The 21,430-nt window shown below is 42.1% G+C and overlaps 1 protein-coding gene across 1 annotated transcript in view; it reads right to left on the reverse strand.

The window, feature by feature from the left end:
- Positions 1-2,653: 2,653 nt before the first annotated feature.
- Positions 2,654-21,430, reverse strand: part of MN1 (MN1 proto-oncogene, transcriptional regulator) — a 49,039-nt gene continuing 30,262 nt past the window's right edge. Inside the window, exon 2 of the mRNA XM_074972397.1 lies at positions 2,654-8,792. Within this exon, the coding sequence (XP_074828498.1) occupies positions 8,608-8,792 (185 nt within the window). The 3' untranslated portion in view covers positions 2,654-8,607. The remainder of the gene's footprint in view (positions 8,793-21,430) is intronic.

A 21,430-nucleotide genomic window follows, 5' to 3' on the forward strand; every position in this document is an offset into this window, starting at 1 on the left:
TGAACACTCGGATCTAGGAGTGTTCAGACATCTGCCTAGCACTATCCACAAAAAGCCCTTTAACTGATCTCAAGAGCTTCCTACACTGAGACTTCTTCCTAGATGGCAGAGATCCAGGGTGTCAGCAAAGCATCAGCTGGCTGCTTAAGGCATGTTGTAGGGCCTCTGGAATATTATTGCAGGTATTGCTAGAAAGTGGAACCTAGCGGCAATTGAAAAAAACCTGGGCATGCACCAGCTTATAAATGGGGAGAGGCCACCCAGTCAACTTGACCCCAGAGCAGGGGAGGTCAGCCAGATAAACAGACAGGTCTGTAACAGTCACCCGCAAAGCAGCGTGGGATAGCTGTTGGACGACTGCCAATGCAGTGCGCAGCAGCATGGAGTACCCATGAACAATAGACCAAACTAACTCATTTCACAACCAAGTTAGCTCACCTTGAAAAAGGACTCCAGAATTCACAATATACACAGAGTCAGAACTACAAGGAACTGCCTCATGCGTACACAAATTTTTTCAAAGCAGATTAACTTGAAAATCTGCAGATTAAACCCCACACCCAGACGAGCCCAGATGGTCTTAGAACCTATGACTATACGGAGCAAGGACTTCAGAGAAAAAAGGAGCACGAGCAGCTCCGCAGATCCACCTTTTAAATCTGGTTCTGTGGAGAAGATGTAGGTAGTAGAAGAAGATGTATTTCATCCTATGTTCATTTCATCTTTAAGGCAAGAACTCCAGGAAATCCAGGAACTTTGCCTAGAGTTCTCTCTCAAGATTGCAGATGAGCCAGAAAATTAAAACCACATTAACTAAAATCTTAATAAAACCATGAAAGTAAAAGGTGTGCTTTTCGTCTCACCATTTTGAATGTTTTCCCTGGACCTCCAGTCTTGTACTCGACAGTACTTTTCATGGCAAGAGGTATGAGTCCATAGAATCATGAAGAACATTAAAATTCACACCTCAACAGGGTTTCAAAAAATAAAAGCTAACAAGATTTTTTAAGAGATCAGAGTTACAAACTATTTAAAGCATTATTACCAGTTTAACACAATGCAGTATTGTAAAGATAGTGAGGTCTTCACAGATCAAGATTAAAATATTCCCCTCCCTGTTGATCCCTGGATCTAACCAATTCAGTGAGAGATGATCACATATCTTTGCAGGTAAATTACATGTAGATATGATCCAGTGTTCTTTACCCATTTAGTGACTCAATCAAGATTTCAAAAGGAAGTAAAGCAGTCTCACTACACTGGCTTAAAGAGGGTCTCCAAACAATTTTTGATTTTTCTATTCTACTTGAGCTGAGGGTCTTGCATTTGCATTTTCAGCAGGACTTTGGTTTAAAGAAAACAACAGAGGGCCTTGAAAAATATAGAGGGCCTTCTATGGGACACACTATATTGGTAGTTTAGTTATACTGATACTCAGATGCATTATGTCTGAGTTACTAGTTACCTAATGAAGCATAAAGAGATGCTGGTAAGACACAGGCATAGTAGCTCACAATAGCTGGTTCCTCCCGTCAGACTTGCTCACCAAAAAGTGCAATTCTGACTTTTTAAGCTGTTAATTGGAGAAAATTGCAGAGTTGTCTCCAGCATCATCCAAATGTCACTCTTAAAAGGAACTCCCAAATGAAAAACAATTTGGTTGCGCGTTTTTTTGGTGTTGCTTTGCTAGGAGTATAAAAATGTAAAAAGTTGTTCCTCACCCAAATATATGTTTATGGGGGTTGCCTGGGTTTTTTCTCATTTTCCACATTAGAAAATACCAGGTATTCACTTCTCCGTTTTTGCTGATGAACTCTTTGGAAGACTAATAGGAATGTGGTAACATAAGTGTTTGAAACCTGAACTGATAGGAGAAGAGATTTTGATCATATGTTTAGAATTCCGGTCTGTCTTGCTTTTTTGCTTCCACTGATTTCACTCAAAATCCTGACAAACACTTGAGAGAAAAAGCTCGGTTTGTGAAAAATTCGACACGCCTGCTCCTCTGACTCAGAGAACTTCAGTTCTCTGGTCCTCTAAGAAGCCCTTGGAAAACAGGGAAGATAAGACTTGATCACCCTGATATTACTCAAATGTATATTTCTTTCCAGTACCAGTCACCTTTACCGTGGATTAGTAGTCTATGCCATGCTTGTCAGTGTGCTCCAGCCAAAGAACTACTCCCTGAGACATCAGGAAAGATATTATAAAGGTTAAAAACACTTTCCGAAGATATAATCGTCCAATTTAGCCCTAACCTGCGCTAAATTGTATGTCCAATATGACAAAGGTCAGATATAAAAGAATCAAAGATCCTTAGAACTGCAATAGAAGCACAAGATTTGGCTAAGGAACTGTAACAAGAATTTATTTGCACTGACATCTTGCTGAAGAATAAAAGAAGGGAACTTTAGTATGTGAACAGAAGGAAACTTGCTGTGCATTCTGTCAAGTGTAGCAAGACTCACCAAGGATGAAATTCACCCCTGTGCAGAGAGCAGCACATGGTCTCAGCACCATCTAGTCCTGCCTCCACATGGGAGCAAGTTTCACCCTAAAAATACAAACAAACAGGTACCTGGCAGGCAGGGGGAAATCCTAGCTCCAATGAAGTCAATGGCAAAACTACTACTGACTTCAACAGGGCAAAGATTTCACTCTCACAATGTCTGAACTGCATCATTTCACTATTCCCAAGAATCTCAGGAAAGACTTTATTCAAATAATTTTAAAACATGGTATGAAATATACAATAGCCACCATTAACATCATATTTATTGTTATTTAGTTGCTCAGTAAAACATATACAGATATATACAATATGCATGAATACAGAAGACTGCACTTTACATATTTAAAAAAAGAAAGAAAAATAACACTCAATTTCATGAGCTATTGTCACAGTCTTCCAACCAAGCATTTAAGAAATGAATTTAACAAGAGAGAAAAAAAAGATTACAGGATTGCCTAACACACAGCAGAGTCAAGTTTTCATATTTTACATGTGCAATAACATTTTTCAGAAGAGTTTGCTATGCAGTACGGATTACCAGTGTTATTTTTTTTTTCTTATCCATGAACCAAATTTAGTACAAAGAAATAACATCCTTTTGCTTAAGGCTGTTTTAAAGCTGTAATATTCTTGAGTAGTGAATATTCAGTGATAAAGTTATAACTGCCGGAATTCACAGCCTGCAGTTTCATCAGTCAAAATCTATGAACGGATGGACTCAAACCAACAATTTTAATAGAAAAATTCTAAGACAAAATTAGACTATTTCCTCCATTAGCCTTAAGCAATAAAGGAGAAACAATTCTATAACAATGGATTAAGCTCTTATACCCCATCCACTGAACAGCTGTGAATCTAGAATTCAAGAAAAGGATACACTGCAGCTTTAAAAAAAAAATCAAATTTACCAATTCTATTTCTTCTTAGTATTAGAGCAAACATGACTTGCTCTACAGCAGATAGATTTGTGGTCATATTACACAGCTCTTCATTAAGGAGTTAATGAACATTTAGCCGTAGTGTTGTGCCAGAAAGCCTTCAAACTGATTTCCTGGTTGGAAAGGTTAACTAGCCTTAGAACGGCCATCTCTAAATGCAGCATTAGAAGGAGTTCGCTAAACGAAATAGATGACGAAATTTTCATTTTTATTTCTTTTCCACCCACCATACCACATTAATCCTGGAATCGTTACACATTTGCTGAAATTCACCTTAATTAAATGAAAATGAATCTAAACTCCTGTCACTGATGAGCTAACAACTGAACTACAGTGACGGAGAAATATTAACCCTATGAGAACATGCCCTGGGGAAAACTCCCAAAGAGCATTTAATAAATAAGGCCTATTCATTCTTTTTTGACAAAAATGACTTATTCCCCATAACTTAAACAAACGATATTTTGCTCAATATGCTACTATGCTGACACTCGAAGTGTAAGTATGAAATTTCTTTTAACACACACAAAAAAAGTCAGCAAACACTGTGCAGGGAGAAATTTACCCTCGAGGGGTAAGAACTAAAAGATTTAATTTCTAAAATGCTGCTTAGACTGCTGCCTAGACTACACGCCTGTGTACAGCAACTGAAAATGCCAGGCGGGTCAAAGTGGACTCTGCAGTACAAGTATGAAGCCATATTATTTTAAGCTGCTGTTTGCAATACAAAATGAAGCTTGTACACATGTTAAATACATATTTACCATAAAACTACTGGCTTTTTAGTGCCATGTTTTCACCTCCATGAAGTCTTTTAAAATATGCAGATGCACTTTAAACTTTTTTTTTTTGGCTTTATGCAGTCATTTTTGCAGCACTTGCAATTCATTGAATTTCGTTACTTATTGGACTAGACTGTCCTCAAAGGCAGCAGTTTTAAAATTATACTGAAGAAGCAGATAGGCCAATGTGTATGCCACTGAACTAGGAGTCAGGAGAACAGTGTTACAGTCCCAGCTCTGGGACTCCTCTCAAGTCACTCCCCCCTTCCCCAGCTCCATTTCCTGACCTGTAAAATGGAGATCTAGTGATACTTTAGCTCTCTCAGCATTTTTCATCTGTAGCTCTCAAAGCATTCCTAAAATGAAGACGAGTATCATTATTCCAGAAACTAAATCTTTTTGATAATCTAGTGCTTTGCTGATATTTCGTATATGTTTAAAAAAAATCAGTACACTTATCAAATCAATGGAGAAGCTGGACAGAAAATTTATCACAGGTAATAAAAGCTTAGTAATAAACATTAACCTGGTCAGTAATTGCATACACCTTATTCCATCAGAATTTTGCAAACAGACGCCCTGAAATCCCATTGCAACGTACTGGTATCACTTCAATAATTACTATTAGGTAGCTGGCATTTTGTCCCTCAGTTAAGGTGAGAATAAGCCATTTACAAGTCAGGGAGACGTGGATGGAACAAAGCTACCAAAAAGGCTAAACAGATCCTGTAGCATGTCCAGACAGGTTTGATAAATAAACGGGCAGCTCCAGAGGCAGAACCAAGTTTCCTCCCCTCTCCTACTCATTTTTTTTAAAACTTGGTTTAAATTCCATGAAAGCTAACGAGAGAAACACGTGCCTCAGGGAAAGCACATGCTTAAGTGCTTGGATGACGAGAAATGGAATTACTTACATTTAAAATTAAGCACATAAGTAAGTACTCTGCTGAACTGGGACTTAAGAAACTGTGCTTTCTTGGGTTGGGGCGTGTTCTCCAAAGCGAGTCTGGGTAACGATTGTTACACCAGGAGATATATTCCCTCAGACGATGTTATTTAGAGCAGGTGAAGGGCAGAAGATTTGAGCCTTTCACCTGGATCCGGCCAAGTGTCATGCCTTTTTGTTCTAGGCCCGGGAATACAAGTGAGCTCCATATTCCAGTCACCATTCCAGCATCAAAACAATCTTTTTTTAAAAAAAGATTAAAAGCGTCTCAAAATCAGGGATGTTTTTTAAATTCTGAAACAAAGACCAACTAAAACTCAGTGACCCTTATTATAATTTCCTAGTTTAAAAAAAATTAACCCAAGTCAAGTCAGTGAGCAGTGACACAGCAGGAAAACAAATCCACATAAGGCCAAGGAGAGCTTGTTCCAAGTAAGAGAGCAGGGAGAGTGTGACAAGTTAAATACCATCTGTAACTTCATTTAAATGTTAGGTTTCAGAGTAACAGCCATGTTAGTCTGTATTCGCAAAAAGAAAAGGAGTAACTTGTGGCACCTTAGAGACTAACCAATTTATTAAGGTGCCACAAGTACTCCTTTTCTTTTTATTTAAAATGTTGTGAGTTTTGAAACAGCATGATTGAAAGATTTCAGGGCCACAATGTACCATGAGTTTTTAAGCACAATTCCCTCCCCAGTGGTGTCAATACAGAACTCTGCTTTAAAACCAATGGCTCAATGCGACCATCCAAGATAAGTTCAAGACAGTCCTCTAAACACCAGCTCTCAAAAAGGGGCACACTGTGAATCCATGAAAGAAGGGATAAATAATCACGGCGTTCCAGTCCTTTATTTCACAGCTATGATCTAATCCTCCAATGCTCTTAGTAACCGCAAAGGAGTGGGGGAGACTGAGTGGAGGGTGCTGGAAGTAGGGGTGCTGCCACACCCTGTCTTGAAATAGTAACACCACCCCAAATATATGGTTTTCACCTTCAGCACCCCCACTATAAAAATTGTTCCAGCACCACTGGATTGAACACGTCTGAACAAGGGTGGGACCGTTTAGTCTTACTGTAAGCAGAGGCTACACAAATGTAAAACCACACCAGTATGCGATCATCTTTTCATTTTCAGCTCATTTGTTTCCAGCTTTCTGCCCTGATGAGTATTATCTGTGAAGGGCAGGAAAGAATGGTTTCCTTTTATTGTATGTATCTAATAATACTGTCCTTCAAACACGACACAAATGCGAATAGAAACTGTCTTTACCAGCAGGAATTATGGGATCCACGTTAGGCCGCACCAGCCGCCTGGCAGTTTAGAGAACGCTAATCTCTGACATACAGGTGCACAAAATGTGGGAACTGGCTAGAATGAAAAGGATACCCACCGGTATGTACTGATATGTACCAAATTTCCCAGCTTCATGCTTGGTTCCACTCCTGAAAATGCCTGATCTCACACATTCAACGTTTTCAGTGACATACATTAAAGGGTGGCACTTCGAGTAATGGCACCAAAGCCCTGCTGTGGAAAAAGGGCACAAGCAGCTATACTAAAAACGTTACCAGCAATCTGAGGGGGCTTTTTCTTTAGCCAAAAAATGACGCCTTTGCTTCAGTGCCGACTTGTGACACCTTTGGTAAATTTAAGGCTATATCTACACTAGAGAGCTTACAGTGGAACAGCTGTACTGATGCAACTGCACTAGGGCTGCCACCCAGCCGGGCTGTACCCAGGCAATCCAGTTATCGACTTCTGTGTCTGTTTGCTAGGTGCCTGGCTTTCACCCGGAAAGTCTGGTTGAAAAAGGGACCTGGCAGCATTCAGTCAGATGTATTGACCAGACACCAAAAGTCCAGTTACCGTGGGGAGGCGTCGAGTCATTAACCCATGCCAGCCCCTGCTCAGCCAGGGCCGCCTCCTACCTGCAGGCAGGCTTCTTGTCAGGCTGCAGCAGCTCCCGTCCCAGCCCCAGAGCAGAGGGAGCCTAGCTGGTGGGTGGGGTGGGAGTTGGAGATGATCCAGCAAGCAATGGGGGAAGGTATCTTGGGCAGGGAAGAGGCAGAGAAGGGTCCAGTTACCAGCAATTAGAAAGGTAGCAACCCTTATCTGTGCCACTGTAAGATCTCCCACATAGCTACTCTATGCTGACGGTAGAGAGCTCTCCCGTCAACAGAACTAAACCACCCCCAACGAGCAGCGGTAACGATGCCTGCAAGGGAAGTTCTCCCACCAACATAGCGCTGTGCTCACTGTCACTTATGCTGGCGAAACTTATGTCATCCAGGGGTGTGTTTTTTTTCCCACACATCTGAGCGACATAAGTGATAGTGTAGACACGGCCTAAGGAATAGCTGAATGGCTGATTTAAATTTAGCCTAGCACAGGGGAGTTCCTCATGTCAAGGAATCAGAGTTTTCTTACATTCATGTAACCAGGAAGTTGTTCCACAGGAAAAGCACAGTACAACGGTGGTTTGGTATGTGATTTTCCTTAAAAGAAGCCCCTGCTTCAACAGTTACAGAGATAATGTGGTACTTAAACTTCCCTTCTTCTGGAAGGAAAATTAGAGATGTGGGAACTTTAGATATATGCTGTGTCCTGGAGGTGGTCTGTACTCCCCAGTAATCGAAGAAGGGTGTGAGGAATTCCTCTCAAACCTTGGTCCTTGGTGGAGAAGGGATTAAAATGCTTTAACTGGCAGTTTCAATTTTTTTTAAACATGTTTGGTCAACCAGGCTTCACTGCTACAAGCCCTGTTGTTCAGCATAACATTCTATATCCGGGCTTCAAGTCAGCAAATAAACTGAATAGTTGTTTCCACTTAACAGCAAGAGATGAAGGCTGAATGTGTTCTTGGTAACAAAAAAATAAATGATCTCAGGAAAGAGAAAAATCACAGGCTGAATACTTAATAGAGCATTAATTGTTTGGTTTGTATGTGACTGACGAAAGCTTGGTGTCAATATATAATATTATGATGACAATTTCACTTCAACCGGCATTTATTCCTGAACTGCTATTCTTCAGGATTTCCATTTTAATAAGCATTGAACAAAGCAAGGGGGGAAAAAAAGAAAAAACGAAAGAAAAAGGAGAAGTATTTTTGCCTCATTATGACACACACTACTTGGACATACGTTGAGATGAAAAAGGAAAAGGCCTCATCTACAAATGTATGCCAAGATTACAGAATAAAGGGGAAAATGATCTAGCAGGAAAATCTTAAGCAAAAGTGTGCTAACTGCAAAAGGGTTAACACTGGTAACATACTGTGGCAGAAGATTAAAAAAATTGAGGTTTACTTTAAATTAACCCTTTCCAGTCCATATGCCACTAAGCAGGTACCAACCTAGAAAAATAGTCCACCTAGCAGTAGCGGCCCTTTAAAATTAAAAAGAGAAAAAAAATAATGTCCTTTTGTTCAAGTCAGGGCAGCCACAAAAGTCCCAAATCTGTTGGAGATGTCTGAGTGCAGGGATCTCCATGTCGGCACCGCAGTCCGGCCCTTCGACTCGCCCATGTCATCCGTGCAGTGGACTGAGAGGCATTGCAAATGGCTGCCAGTCTGCGCCGCAGCTGAGGTCTTGTTCTGGGGAAGGTCGTGGGCTGGAAAGGGTTAATAGAGAGATTATTATAAGGTCTGTGCAACATAACCACTTACAAATTTAAAACAGCAGCAAAGAAAAAAGGAACACAATTCACTGAATACTTTGTGATCAATCAAAGTACAGGACACATAGAGAACTGGAATCAAAACAAACCAGCTGCAGCACTGACCATGAAGGGAGGGGACATGCCTGGCCTACAGAAAACTCTTGCTTCTCTCAGTAACTCAACAGAAGTTTCATTACTCAGTAGTGCTCTGTTTGTAGGGGTTTACAGCAGGGGTGCCAGAACAGAGGGGACCAGGAGGCAATGCCCTCCTACTTTTTAACAGCCGTAAGGGCGAGCAACAGGGGGGAGGGACGGAGAGGAGCGAGTGGGTGAAGAGGTGGTGTGTGTGGGGGGGAGCCTCGGGGGAAGGGGCAGCATGGGGGCAGGGCCGTGGCTCAGGCGCCAGTGCCTCTCCCCAACTTTTAGGGGCCTTCTGCCGCTCCTGGTTTACGGTAGGGCTCTACATACATGAAGGTACATATTGCTAGTTCCATATACTGTCAGCAACAGTGGCCAGTTAGGAAGGAGCTAGAAACCCCATCATGGATACTTATGTAGTAAGCTCCCCATAAAGAAAGTTTCTTCCTAACCTTCATCATTAGACTTATGCCCTTCAGTCATGAGAGTTTACAGCCCTTGTATTTTTTTTCCTGTCTGACGTAACTGTATGTAATGTAGTGTATTAACAGGAGCATCCTATGCAAGATACAGGAGGTAACTGTTCTGTTCTGCACAACACTAGTGAGGCCTCACCTGGAGTACTCTGTCCAGTTTTAGGTACCATATTTTAAGAAAGCAGTCAAGAAACTGGAAAGAGTCCCAAGGAGAGCTACAAAAATGATCAAAGATTTAGAAAACCTGACCTTTGAGGAATGGTTGAAAGAATAGGCAAGTTTAGACTAGAGAAAAGAAGAATGAAGGCAGAGATGACAACAGTCTTCAAAGTCGTTACAGACTGTTATAATGAGGATGGTGATCAGCTCTCCTCTATATGAACAGAAGGTAGGGCAAGCAGTAATCAGCTCAGTTTGCAGTAATGGAGATTTCGGTTAGATGTCAGGAAAACTTTCCAACTGTAAGTACAGTTAAGCACTGAAACAGGCTACCAACAGTGGAGGTATTTAAGAACAGGTTAGACATACACCTTCAGAGATGGACTAAGTATATTTGATCCTGCCCCAGCATGGGGGAGTTGACTAGATGACCTCTTAAGGTCCCCTCCAGATCAATATTTCTATGATTGTAAACGTTTTCATTATTTATGTATTAAATGACTTTATTGAGTCCAAAAAAATCACAGGATTTAATATCTTGTGGCAGTGAGTTCCACAATAACTGCACATTGTGCAAAGGAAGTATTTCCTCTTATTGGTTTTAAATATGTTGATTGTCAATTTGAACAACATTTTGCTCTCCTATAAGGATTGGTGATTAGGAGTGCCCAATGCATCTCCTTTGCACCGTGCATTATTTTAAATACCTCTATCTCAGTAGAGGTATTTAAAATAATGATAAACCTAATAATGAGGTATTTAAAATAATGATAAAAGGACCTAAAAACAGTCTATCTTCTCAATATATTTCCTCATACCACAGTCCTTGACTCTTGTTTACTACCTGTCTCTGGGTCCCTTCTTCTCCTGTTACTGCTTTCTTTTCAGCTAGGGTGACCAAAGATGAACACACATTTCAGGCGAGGGCATCCTATAGAGTTGTTAATAAATGGGTTTGCACAGAATAGAATGGGATGGGATTATAATGTTTTCTATCACATGCTTTATTCCCTGTAACAGTCTGTTCCCTTTTTAACCACCACCAATACACAAAAAAAGAGGATTTTAAAGAGCTGTCCACAATGCCTGAGATCTTACTGCTAATTTAGCACCCAGTAACACAATAGTACAAATTATTCCTTCCAATGCATGTTACCTTGCATTTGTCACGAGTGAATTTCATCTGTCCTTGTGCACCAATCTGCCTAGCTTTGGTCTTCGACCTTCTCTAGTGTTGGCTATTCTAAATAATTTTATGGCCTCTTCAAATTTTGCCACCTCATTGCTCACCTCTCCTGCTTTTTGTAGATCATTGATAACTATATTAAACATGGATATTTGTAGCCCCTCAAACCTTTTTCCATCCTGAAAATTGATCAATTATTTCTACTCTTTGTTCCTTAGTCAATTCACAACAGACCCTTAACTTTGACCCTGTGACTACTTAGTTTCCTTAGTAGCCATTTTCCCAGGACTCTGTCAAACAAACACTTTTTGAAAATCTAAACGAACTAGAGACTCATATACTTCACTGCTTCTGTACGCCAAACTCATGGCCCATACCAACAGGTCCCGGCTGGTAGGTTGGATGGATGGAGGGAGGACAGGCAGGATCAGCCAACCTATATAATTTCAAGTGAAGTTTTGTTGAAATCGGCATATACCCACAGAACAGGTTGATTTTGATGAATCAGCATTTTCTGACAGAAAACATTCCATAGGAAAATCTCCAACTAGCTCTACCCCTACCTTGTGTCGCACCTTCCCAGCCCTCCAATGCCGGGCACCCCGCTCCCTCTATTCCAGTGGTTTTCAAACTTTTTTTCTGGCGACCCAGTTGAAGAAAATTGTTGATGCCCACGACCCAACAGAGCTGGGGGTGGGTCTAGGAATAAGGGGCTCAGGGTGTGGGAAGGGGCTCTGGGCTGGGGCAGGGGCTTGGAGTGTGAGAGGGGGTCAGGGCTCTGGGTGCAGGCTCTGAGGTGGGCCCTGAGATGAGGGGTTTGGAGCGCAGGAAGAGGCTCCAGTATGGGGGGGCTCAGAGCAGGGTACTGGGTGCGGGGTTACCTCGGGCGGCTCCCAGTCAGTGGTGCAGCGGGGGTGCGAAGGCAGGCTTCCTGCCTGTCCTGGCACCGTGGACCGCGCTGCGCCCCGGAAGCGGCCAGCAGCAGGTCCAGCTCCTAGGTGGAGGCACGCAAGCGGTTTTGTGCAGCTCTCGCCGCAGGCACTGCCCACCCCAGCTCCCATTGGCCGGAAACCAGCCAATGGGAGAGTGGAGCCAGCGCTCAGGGCAGGGGCAGCATGCGGAGCCCCATTCCCCCACACTGCCTAGGAGCTGGACCTTCTGCTGGCCGCTTCCGGGGCGCAGCGCAGTGTCAGAACAGGTAGGGACTAGCCTGCCTTAGCCGGACAGCACTACCGACGGGACTTTTAACGGCCCGGTAGGCGAAGCTGACCAGAGCTGCCGCGACCCAGTGCCTTACATTCTGCTACCCAATACTGAGTCGCAACCCGCAGTTTGAAAAACACTCCTCTAGTCTCCCTTTTCTCAGCACCCAGCTCCCCAGTGTGATTGGCTGAGATGCAGCTGAGATCACAACTACACCTGCTTTCAGTGGAATCAGGCTTTTCTGGTTTTCTGATCACCACCAAAAAAGAATAATAGATTCTTTCCACTGATGCCAGGAACACTCCCTGAAGTTCTGGAACAGATTGCATACGGTCTCCAAAAATTATCACCTTCAGACAAACAGGGCAATACCGGAGTTGTGTTAGGTCTCATTTCGCTCAGCCAATAACGTAACTGAAAATGCTTTATTGTGTTGAACACTAACAGATTACACAGACACAATTTTCCTTTAGAAAAGCCATCCTGGTTTACCCTCCCACGCCCCATATTATGTTCATCTAGGTGTCTTAGAACTCTTACTTGTTATTTAAATCTATTTGCCACATAGGGAAGTTCAGATCACTAGCCTGTAAAACCCAGAACAGGGCACAATATCAGTTACATTTTGATTTAGAAAAGCCACTGCAGTTAGACTTCCATCCCTCGCAAAATTTTCCCAGGGCTTGTGTGGGCTCTGTAGTATGAAAGCCAAAGATTCTGTTTTCTGAAAGAAATAAAAGATAATGGATTGCAGGATTATCTGTGACTTTTTACATTTTTACTCCCACCCCAAGATACAAGCACCCTTTAACTCTCCACTGAAGCCTGTTATGAGACAGCTCCCCAAAAGGACCTGATGAGGGCTGGCTCACAGTAACAAAAGATGCCCAACAGCCAGATTGCACTGCTTCCTATCCCTTATTTGCTGAGCCCTGCCGTCAGAGAAACAAAGCACAGACCCTGAGGTTTCAACTACTAGAGCTGGGCTGACCCAGTAGACAGAGTTTATAATGAATGTGGCCTCAGGGGTGCAGAAACAGAAAGGAGTGGCTTATTCATTTGACTTTATCTGGAGATATCCTATCACACCTATTAAATAACAAACTTCCTAAAATTCAACTGACAGTCATTGAAAAGAAAATGAATTACATATTCACACCTGGGTCAAAATTCAATTGCCAGACATGGGGAGGGGGAAGAGGGCAGATTAATTTCTTTCAATTTCACCTTCCATCACAGGCATACCAGGTCCTGAACAGGAGGTGAGTTCTGGCATCACTCCAGCTTTAAATTTACTTGAGACCTGAGAAAGGAAGAATGAACTAGTTGGCCTGGAAGGTCCTTTTCAGCCCCTGCAAGGATGCCTTGCAGAGATCAAGCTCAAAAACCCACCCTGTACTTTACATTATCATTGTAAATGCAGGCTAAAAACCAAATATAGGCAGGCAGTCTTCATTTTCTCTCACATTTGACTATTTAACCTAAATTTTACACATTCACACAGCAGCATGAATTAACACACATGAACAGAGTGCCAGCAGAGATTGCTGGCCCTTCACATCAACATGGAATTTCACTGCTTCCAATGACCTGTTACATCAGTAATAACAAGAAGGCTCTTTGGGTTATTAGTCATAACCACAACACACCCACTCGCTACTCAAATGCCAGTCAATGCTCAGGGTCACCACAGAGCTTGAATCAAATGACCATTCTCCAAAATAAAGCATAAGCATCAGCAGCAGACAGGAGAGCCTCTTGCTTTAGGAAGCTGGGATCTGTATAAACCTTTACATATAACTCAGAGCTAAGTCCCATTCAAATCCCATGTGCATGGGTAGTGATGAGAAGGTCAGAAAACTCGTGAGAATGTTGAACCCTATTATGGCTTTCTCCCACTCTCTCTCTCTCACTAGTATTCCATAAGCTTAACTAGTATTAGCTCATTACACATCATGGAGCAAGTTATATTTCCCTCATTTAACCTGCTGCTAAAATAAATCAAATATGAAGAGGACCTGAATTGTTACAAAATCATGAGGATATCATTTTTTACATTAATCATAAAAAAATCCCAACACAATCTGACAGTACCTGATTTAAAACTGAAAATGCTTTTAATGCGGATTATTTCAGGATGTTAGAAACGTTCTTACTCTTACAGGATCACTACACAGCATGGAGAAATAGGTCAGAACTGGGGACGGTGACACTATGTGGAGCCTTTATACAAGAAAAGAATGCGAGCTTTGTTTTGGATTAGTGACTTAGATACCTACTTAGCAAGGTGCTATATCAGTATGATAATTTGTAAAGGCAACACAAAACTATATTACGGAGCTGCCTGCCTAGCAATTGGTGTTTTCAGTTTGAATTTCTAAGCGAAGATGAGACTTCCTAACTCTCTGCTGTGATAATAAACAAAAAGTATCATTAGGTCAAAGATGCTGAGGTTTTCTAAACACGGACGTGAGTGAGAGTGCCTTGTAATTTACAAAACTGTGAAAATTATTTATTCGCTGAGCACCCAGAGCTAGTCCTCCCCTCCCCATCATAAGAGACATGGTCTGCCCCAGATGTTAAAATCTAAATGGCATAAGACTGAAAGAGGCATCAAGCTGGAGGAGTGAAGGTGCAGGAAAAAAGAGACAGTGGCCAAGGCAATAATCCAGGCAACGTGGACATTCAACAAGGTGTGCACAAAGCATGGTTGGTTTTTACTTTTAAAAAATGCTTGGTTGATTTATTTCTTGTAGGTGTCATGGTACAGACAAGTCCTACGAGGATCTGAATGAAGGATGGATGGCTACAAATAAGGAAAAGCATGGGGAAATAGCAGGAACTGCTGAGAGCAGGAGATAAACAGGGAATAAAGGGCATTAAAAGACAGACACTGTTTTTAGCAGTGGTCATTGGCTGTTGTTTTATGTCACCTCCTGTCATTGATGTACCCCTGCTTCTCCTCTCCTTCTAGAAATTGTATTTATAACGGAATCACCCTGGAGTCAATTTGGTTCAAAGAAGAGACAAAGCATACCTCCTTTCAAGGCCAGGAAGAGCTGAGTGAGGGTTTTTCCACCAGTTGGTTGGCGTTTTGTTTTGGTTAGCTAAATGCAGTTCTGAGTAAAAGTTTGGACCAGCAAAGCCAGAGCACAGAACAGGATTTTCCACATGACCAAACGCACCATTGCAGCTAGCAGAGATTACACTATCACATCCCGTCCTGGTCTGAACCTCATCGCCACGGTTCTGGACTTCTCCCACCCTCTCCCAAAAACACTGCTTCCCTGAACAATTACTACAAGACGTCTTACCTCACTCTGGGCATTCCAACCCCTGCCATGTACACAACAGTCACTCATCTGTTGTGGAGCTGGCCCACCTCAGGCATCCCGCAGCACGGGCCATGCCAGAGCCACACTCTGTCCAGGCCAAAGAATAGCAAACAGCAGTTTCAGGATTTATTATTAACTACATCAACAGCAAAGCCTATCAGGTGGAACCCAGAATACTAACACGTTGGCACTCCAAGAAAACGACAAGGCAAGGACTCGGGTTTCTTTTAGGGACTTTAAAAAATGAAATTTTTTTATTTAATGATTTGCCCTAAACAAACACTTTTGCAATGCTGGGTTAAAAAATAAACCTGCTTGAGGCAACAGAGGAATAAAAAAGGATCAAATGGAAAAATCTATTTTTCTCAACTATATCTTGTTCATGCCTATTACATAATACACAGGACCTGAATTTTTTTCTATTTTTAGGTCTCCCTTTAAGTACAGTGCACACTGGTATCAGTATAGGAACAACCAGTGCTTTGTGATGGGTTTGACAGCAGAATTCTTCCTCTGCTGGGGGAGAGGAAGAGTCTCCCTGGTGGCACAGGGATATCTGTGGAGGTTCAGTGAGGAGCAATTGGCACAGAAAGATATAAAACACCATTTCAGCGGAGAAAGCAGAGGAACTTGCACAGAAGCAATCTGGCCTTACCATCCTTCAAGGTCTTAAGCCCCAGGACAGATGTGTGTGCGCACAGGACTCTGCCTACAAACAACCAGCTGCCAGTTTGGGGGTTTTGGCTGTGCAAGCCTGGCCAGGCCAAGTCTACACTGTAAACTTACACTGGTAAACCCTGGTGCATCACTCATGGATGTGAAATATCCACACCCCTGAGCGACGACGTTATACCGACCTAACCCCTGGCGTAGACAGCACTATGTCAACGGGACAGCTTCTCCCCTCAACACAGTTATCGCCTCTCGAGGAGGTGGATTAACTACACCGACAGGAGACGCTCCCCTGTCAGCGTATTAGCATCTTCACGGAAGCACTACAGAAGCACAGGGGTGTGTGCGTCAGTCAGATCACGGCAGGCTGCGGGGAGCACTGTAACACAAATAATAAAGAGAGGCACCACTGATCCACTGCAAAGCAGGTAATGCAACTGATAATTAGTGGAGAATATTTCTGTACCAGAAGTGTGCTTAAAAATACAAAGTTATGTTTGTTTTCATTTAAATCAATACAGAATTTTTCACTCTCAGTGTGTCAAAGTCAGCCCCTGACAAAGCAATAAGGACAAAATTCTGCTCCCCTCCTCACATAAGCTGTCCCAGTGATTTCAATGGAGCTACACCAAAGACTATTATAACTCATTGACTGCACTGCAGCTACTCAAGTAAGTAAAGCCCTAAACTGGTGAAGTATCATTTACAGGCATCATCTGGATGGGTAGTAAACTCAGCTGCATGAGGAGTTAGCTGGCACTGGCTGCTCTTTTGTTAGACACTGAATAGGTTATAGATCTAATACCGGGGGTGGCAGAGAAGACGGTGAGTGCTGCAGATGGGTTTCAGGTGACAAGAGCCAGTTCAACAGCAATTTTAGGGGTGGGAGTTCACCTACGGGGTTTTCTGTGTGTTTGGGGTTTTTTTAATATAGATTTTGCCTTAACAAAAGCAATCTTTTAAAGTCAGCAAACAAATATTTTCCTGTGGGAATCCTGTTCTGTGTTTAAAATGGAAGGGAGTCTGTTCCACTTGATGAGTAACATCGCGAACTCTACTATGACACTTGTCCAAACACAATGATGCAGCCTCAGCAAATGTGTCCCTAGGCCTACCTCAGCATTTCATTGCCTCACTGACAACTAACCACGCCACACCACCTGCTTTATGCAATACATGCTCTGTCCTGAGGGGTATGGTCAGCAGGTTAAAATTAATCCGATACAACAATATGGTGTCATCAGCCTTTCACTGCCTGAGAGTGGCCAATTTTAGGATAAATGATGGTCAATTACAGTGTGCACCTAACTTTTTGTAAGCAAAGAATTTTAAAGATGCTTTTCACGCAGGAGTTACATTTAAAATATAAAACTGATCCTATAAATAACTACTGCAAGAAAGCTGTAAAAGTTCTTCATGAAAGCAATGGGATTGTTACTCTGGCATCAACAGAGCTGTGTTGCCTGCTGGATCCCTGGTAACCGTGTTGGAGACTCCCTGTTCTACAGCAACATTTATCATGAGTTAGAACCTGGGATGGGTGCGAAGGAAAAATATTTGATTTGTAGGACATGCCACTTGAAAATGATCATCTCTTGTTGGTCAATGTTCAACTACAGATAAAAACTTAAATGTTTAAGATATATAATGTGTACAGAGTAAGGTGGTATACCTCAAGCAAATGAAGCAATTAGCATCCACAAAGGAGTCTGGATACGTACTGCATCACCATAACATCATAGCACAACAAAAGAAACGCAAGATTAGCTCAAGTTGATAGCATATCAACTTCCTTTCTAGAAATTTCCAGCTCTCTTCCATCCAGATCCACAGTGGGCATTCAGCTGGTACCTAAGAGCTACCTGCTTCGTGACCACCTGCTGAGTCCCCAGCTTGCATTTACCCTTTCAAAGGAGCACTTCCAAGCATATTCTCCAGGACTCTAGGACTTGACGTCTGGGAGACACACTCAGCTGTAGGGCTAAGGTGATCATTTTGCCTCTGGCTGCAGCTAGGGTCCTCTGGCTCTCTCACCTGAAGGGGGAATGGGGAAAAGCTCTGATAATTCTAAATCTACCATGCTGGGTTATTGCAAATGCCAAGTTTAACATTGGAAAATGTGTGTTCCTCCTTACTATCCTCTGAACATGTCCCATCAAACCCATTATCCTGCATATAGCAGCATCCAGAATCTGCTGCTTCAGAGGAAGATGAAAAAAATATATATGTACCCAGGCCAATAGTACCACACTGTACACGATGGAGAAAATTCCTGCACCAAACACTAAATGCCCTAGAAGCTAACATGGACAATTATTACCCTCAACCTGCACAGAGGTCTTTCTAAAAGCCAGCCACAACATCTGAAGAGCTGGGTAAACACTACAAAAAATTATCTGCAGTCATTTAAATGAATGAAGCCTGACTACGTTCACACCCACATGTGCTTGTTTTCAACAAACATTCTAATTAACTTGTTTATTGACAGGGATATTTGTCCAAAGTGCAAATTTTAAGCAACTATTTCAGAACATTCACTGAAGACATGTCTTTTTATGAAGTCGTGAGTATTCAGACACATTCTAAGGGTTTATCTACACGGTCTGAAAGAGGACTACGTTAACACAAACTAGGTACCTTAACATTTGTGCCAGCAGCGTCTACACAGAGCAGTCAGAGTACAACTGCAGCGGGACTGGGATACCGTGGATTCCGCAGGACCTGCTGCCATAACAACGGCAGCAGGTAAAACGTATTTTGTTCTGGCAGGACTGGGTGGGTGGAAAACAGACTATGGTAATTTGTGGGAAAACACTTTAAAACTTTTAATACTTAAATTTAAAGTGAGGGACAGAAAGAGATTAGATGTCTATTGTAACAGGAACTATTTTTTACACGGTTTAAGCAACATGTGTTTGAATTTCTTTTTTATATACAATATATTAACTGACTTTGGTTTTCAGTAGCATAGGGGAATCTGTCTCTCGTGAAATCTAAGGTTTTTGCAGGTGGGAATGGGATAAAAATGCAAGAAACAATGCGGGAGTGGGTACTGCAGAGCGGGATTAAAAAAAAAAAAAAAAAAAAAAAAAAAAGAGTCCCACCACCCATGCAGGGCTCTGCCCCACAGTCCACACTGCGGCAGCGTGAACATGGCCTAAAAATTATGCTCAATCAGTGAGGGAACAGAAATACCACGTTTCTCTTCCATCCTTTCCCATGTTTTCATTCTCCAACTAATAAAATGGCATTTTCAGGACTGACAACCAAATGAAGGCAGAGAAAAATGTATACAGATAGCATCAGTAGGCAAAGGGATAAGAGAGAATACATTTTTTAATCAAAACACTTACCAAAAAGACTACACACCAAGCTTCAGCCCAGACTGACTCTTTATGGCCAAGTTATAAAGCCTCAAAAGATCAGGGTTTACAACAGCATACGTCATGCAGCCCTTCTCATACCTCAGGTTTCAGAGTAACAGCCGTGTTAGTCTGTATTCGTAAAAAGAAAAAAGAAAAGGAGTACTTGTGGCACCTTAGAGACTAACCAGTTTATTTGAGCATGAGCTTTCGTGAGCTACAGCTCACTTCATCGGATGCAGTTTCCACGATATGCTATGCATCCGATGAAGTGAGCTGTAGCTCACGAAAGCTCATGCTCAAATAAACTGGTTAGTCTCTAAGGTGCCACAAGTACTCCTTTTCTTTTTTCTCATACCTCAAATACACACCCATTCGCCAGGATCCTACACATTTAAGAGGCTGCTCTTTCGCTTCTGCTGGGCTGTCTAGCATTGCATCCACACTAAAAGAGGAAGTGAGTATTTTGTAACCGTGTGTTAGTGAACACAGGGTAAAATCCTAGCGTGGACAAGGCAGCGGCTTTCACATGTGGGAGCAGGTCAAATTACGATATATATATACACACACACACTATGGAGGAGCCCAGGGTTCAACCAGGAAACTCACTACACATGTGCGGTGTGAAAATGACAAACTGCTTTGTCCACACTAGGAAAAGCACATCTTTTTCCCTAATGAAGATGTAACCTAGTATACCCCATTTCTTTGAAGCAATGAACCACATCCTTTCTTTAAAGCTTCCGTCTTCTCTTTTTCTCTTCAACCCACAACTAACTTCTCCATGAAGCTTCTGCACATGGAGATGCTCCATAAAAAGACACTTTAAAAATAAAAACCTATTCTATTCAGTTGGATGGTACCACTCACCCAAAGATGTGCCCTGACTTCATTTCCAGAAATTCTAATTCCATTAAAACACATCTCCATGTGCTCTGGTAGAACGCATATTATATATCCCCACACCAAAAGTGAGGTTAATTAGGGGAGCTCACAGCTAAAGCAATATGAGATGCTGTATAAAGGCAATAAGAGTTTATGCTCCTCTGGATATGGAGTCCTGCCTGTGTCATTTCTCTAATTTTGCCAGTGACAAAAAGGAGGGGGAGAGAGATGCAGACAAGGAGCGAGTGAGAGCGTACGATCACAGTCTGGTAAAGGTCTGGTTTGGAATGGGTTCCACTCGACATTGCAGCATTACTGTAAGATTAAAGTGACAAACAGGAGGTAAAGATCCCTGGAATGGCGACTTGCCTCAGGGCTTGTCCCTTACACTGCTTCAAAGGCTCTGACAAAGCCGCTGCTACCGCTCCTTGGCTGCCCCAGAGTCCCATCTACCCAGCACAGCGTGGGCTCAGTGCACTGCAGCACGCCCTCAATGACTAGCCAAGCATGAAGCTCTCACATTGCTACCGATCTTGTTAAGGCTAAATCAGATGTTTTGGTTCAAAATCCTGTACTCCCTGATCAAAGATCAGTTTCCCCCTACTATTCCAGAACAACTCAAGGGCTGCATTAATAGGCTTTTGTTCATTTTGAGCCTAAGTAAGGGCCAAACTACCATAAGAGGGACTAGATTTGAATTATGATCTCTTATGGGCTACAAGCCTACATATAGTGTTTAAAATGATTCCCTTAGGACAAGATGTTTTTCACCAAATCTCCCACATGACAGTTTGACATATTGGTTTGGGCACATGGCTCTGCATCTGTGCACACTATAGAACAATCTTCTTCAGTTTTCAAGAAAAACATCTGAAAACATTTCATGTTTATCTACACATTGGATTTAGTCTCTCTAGATCAATTTACCCTTAGAATTGAAATGTAGAACAGATTCAGTCTGTTCATGTTTGTAAACAAATGAGCTACTTAACTGCTCACTAACCTATGCTGATAAAGTGTTGGACAAAATATTTTCTTGAGCCTTAAGAGTAGAAGTATACTCCATTTTTTCACTTTCATCTATAAATACAATGAAATATATCATGAGATTTATTTCAAAAAAACAGTGTGATAAATCCATTTTTCTCTCCCCCCGCACATTGTGTTCATGCAC

The sequence above is a fragment of the Natator depressus genome, chromosome 15, assembly GCF_965152275.1.
Source record: "Natator depressus isolate rNatDep1 chromosome 15, rNatDep2.hap1, whole genome shotgun sequence".
Classification (NCBI taxonomy): Eukaryota; Metazoa; Chordata; order Testudines; family Cheloniidae; genus Natator; species Natator depressus.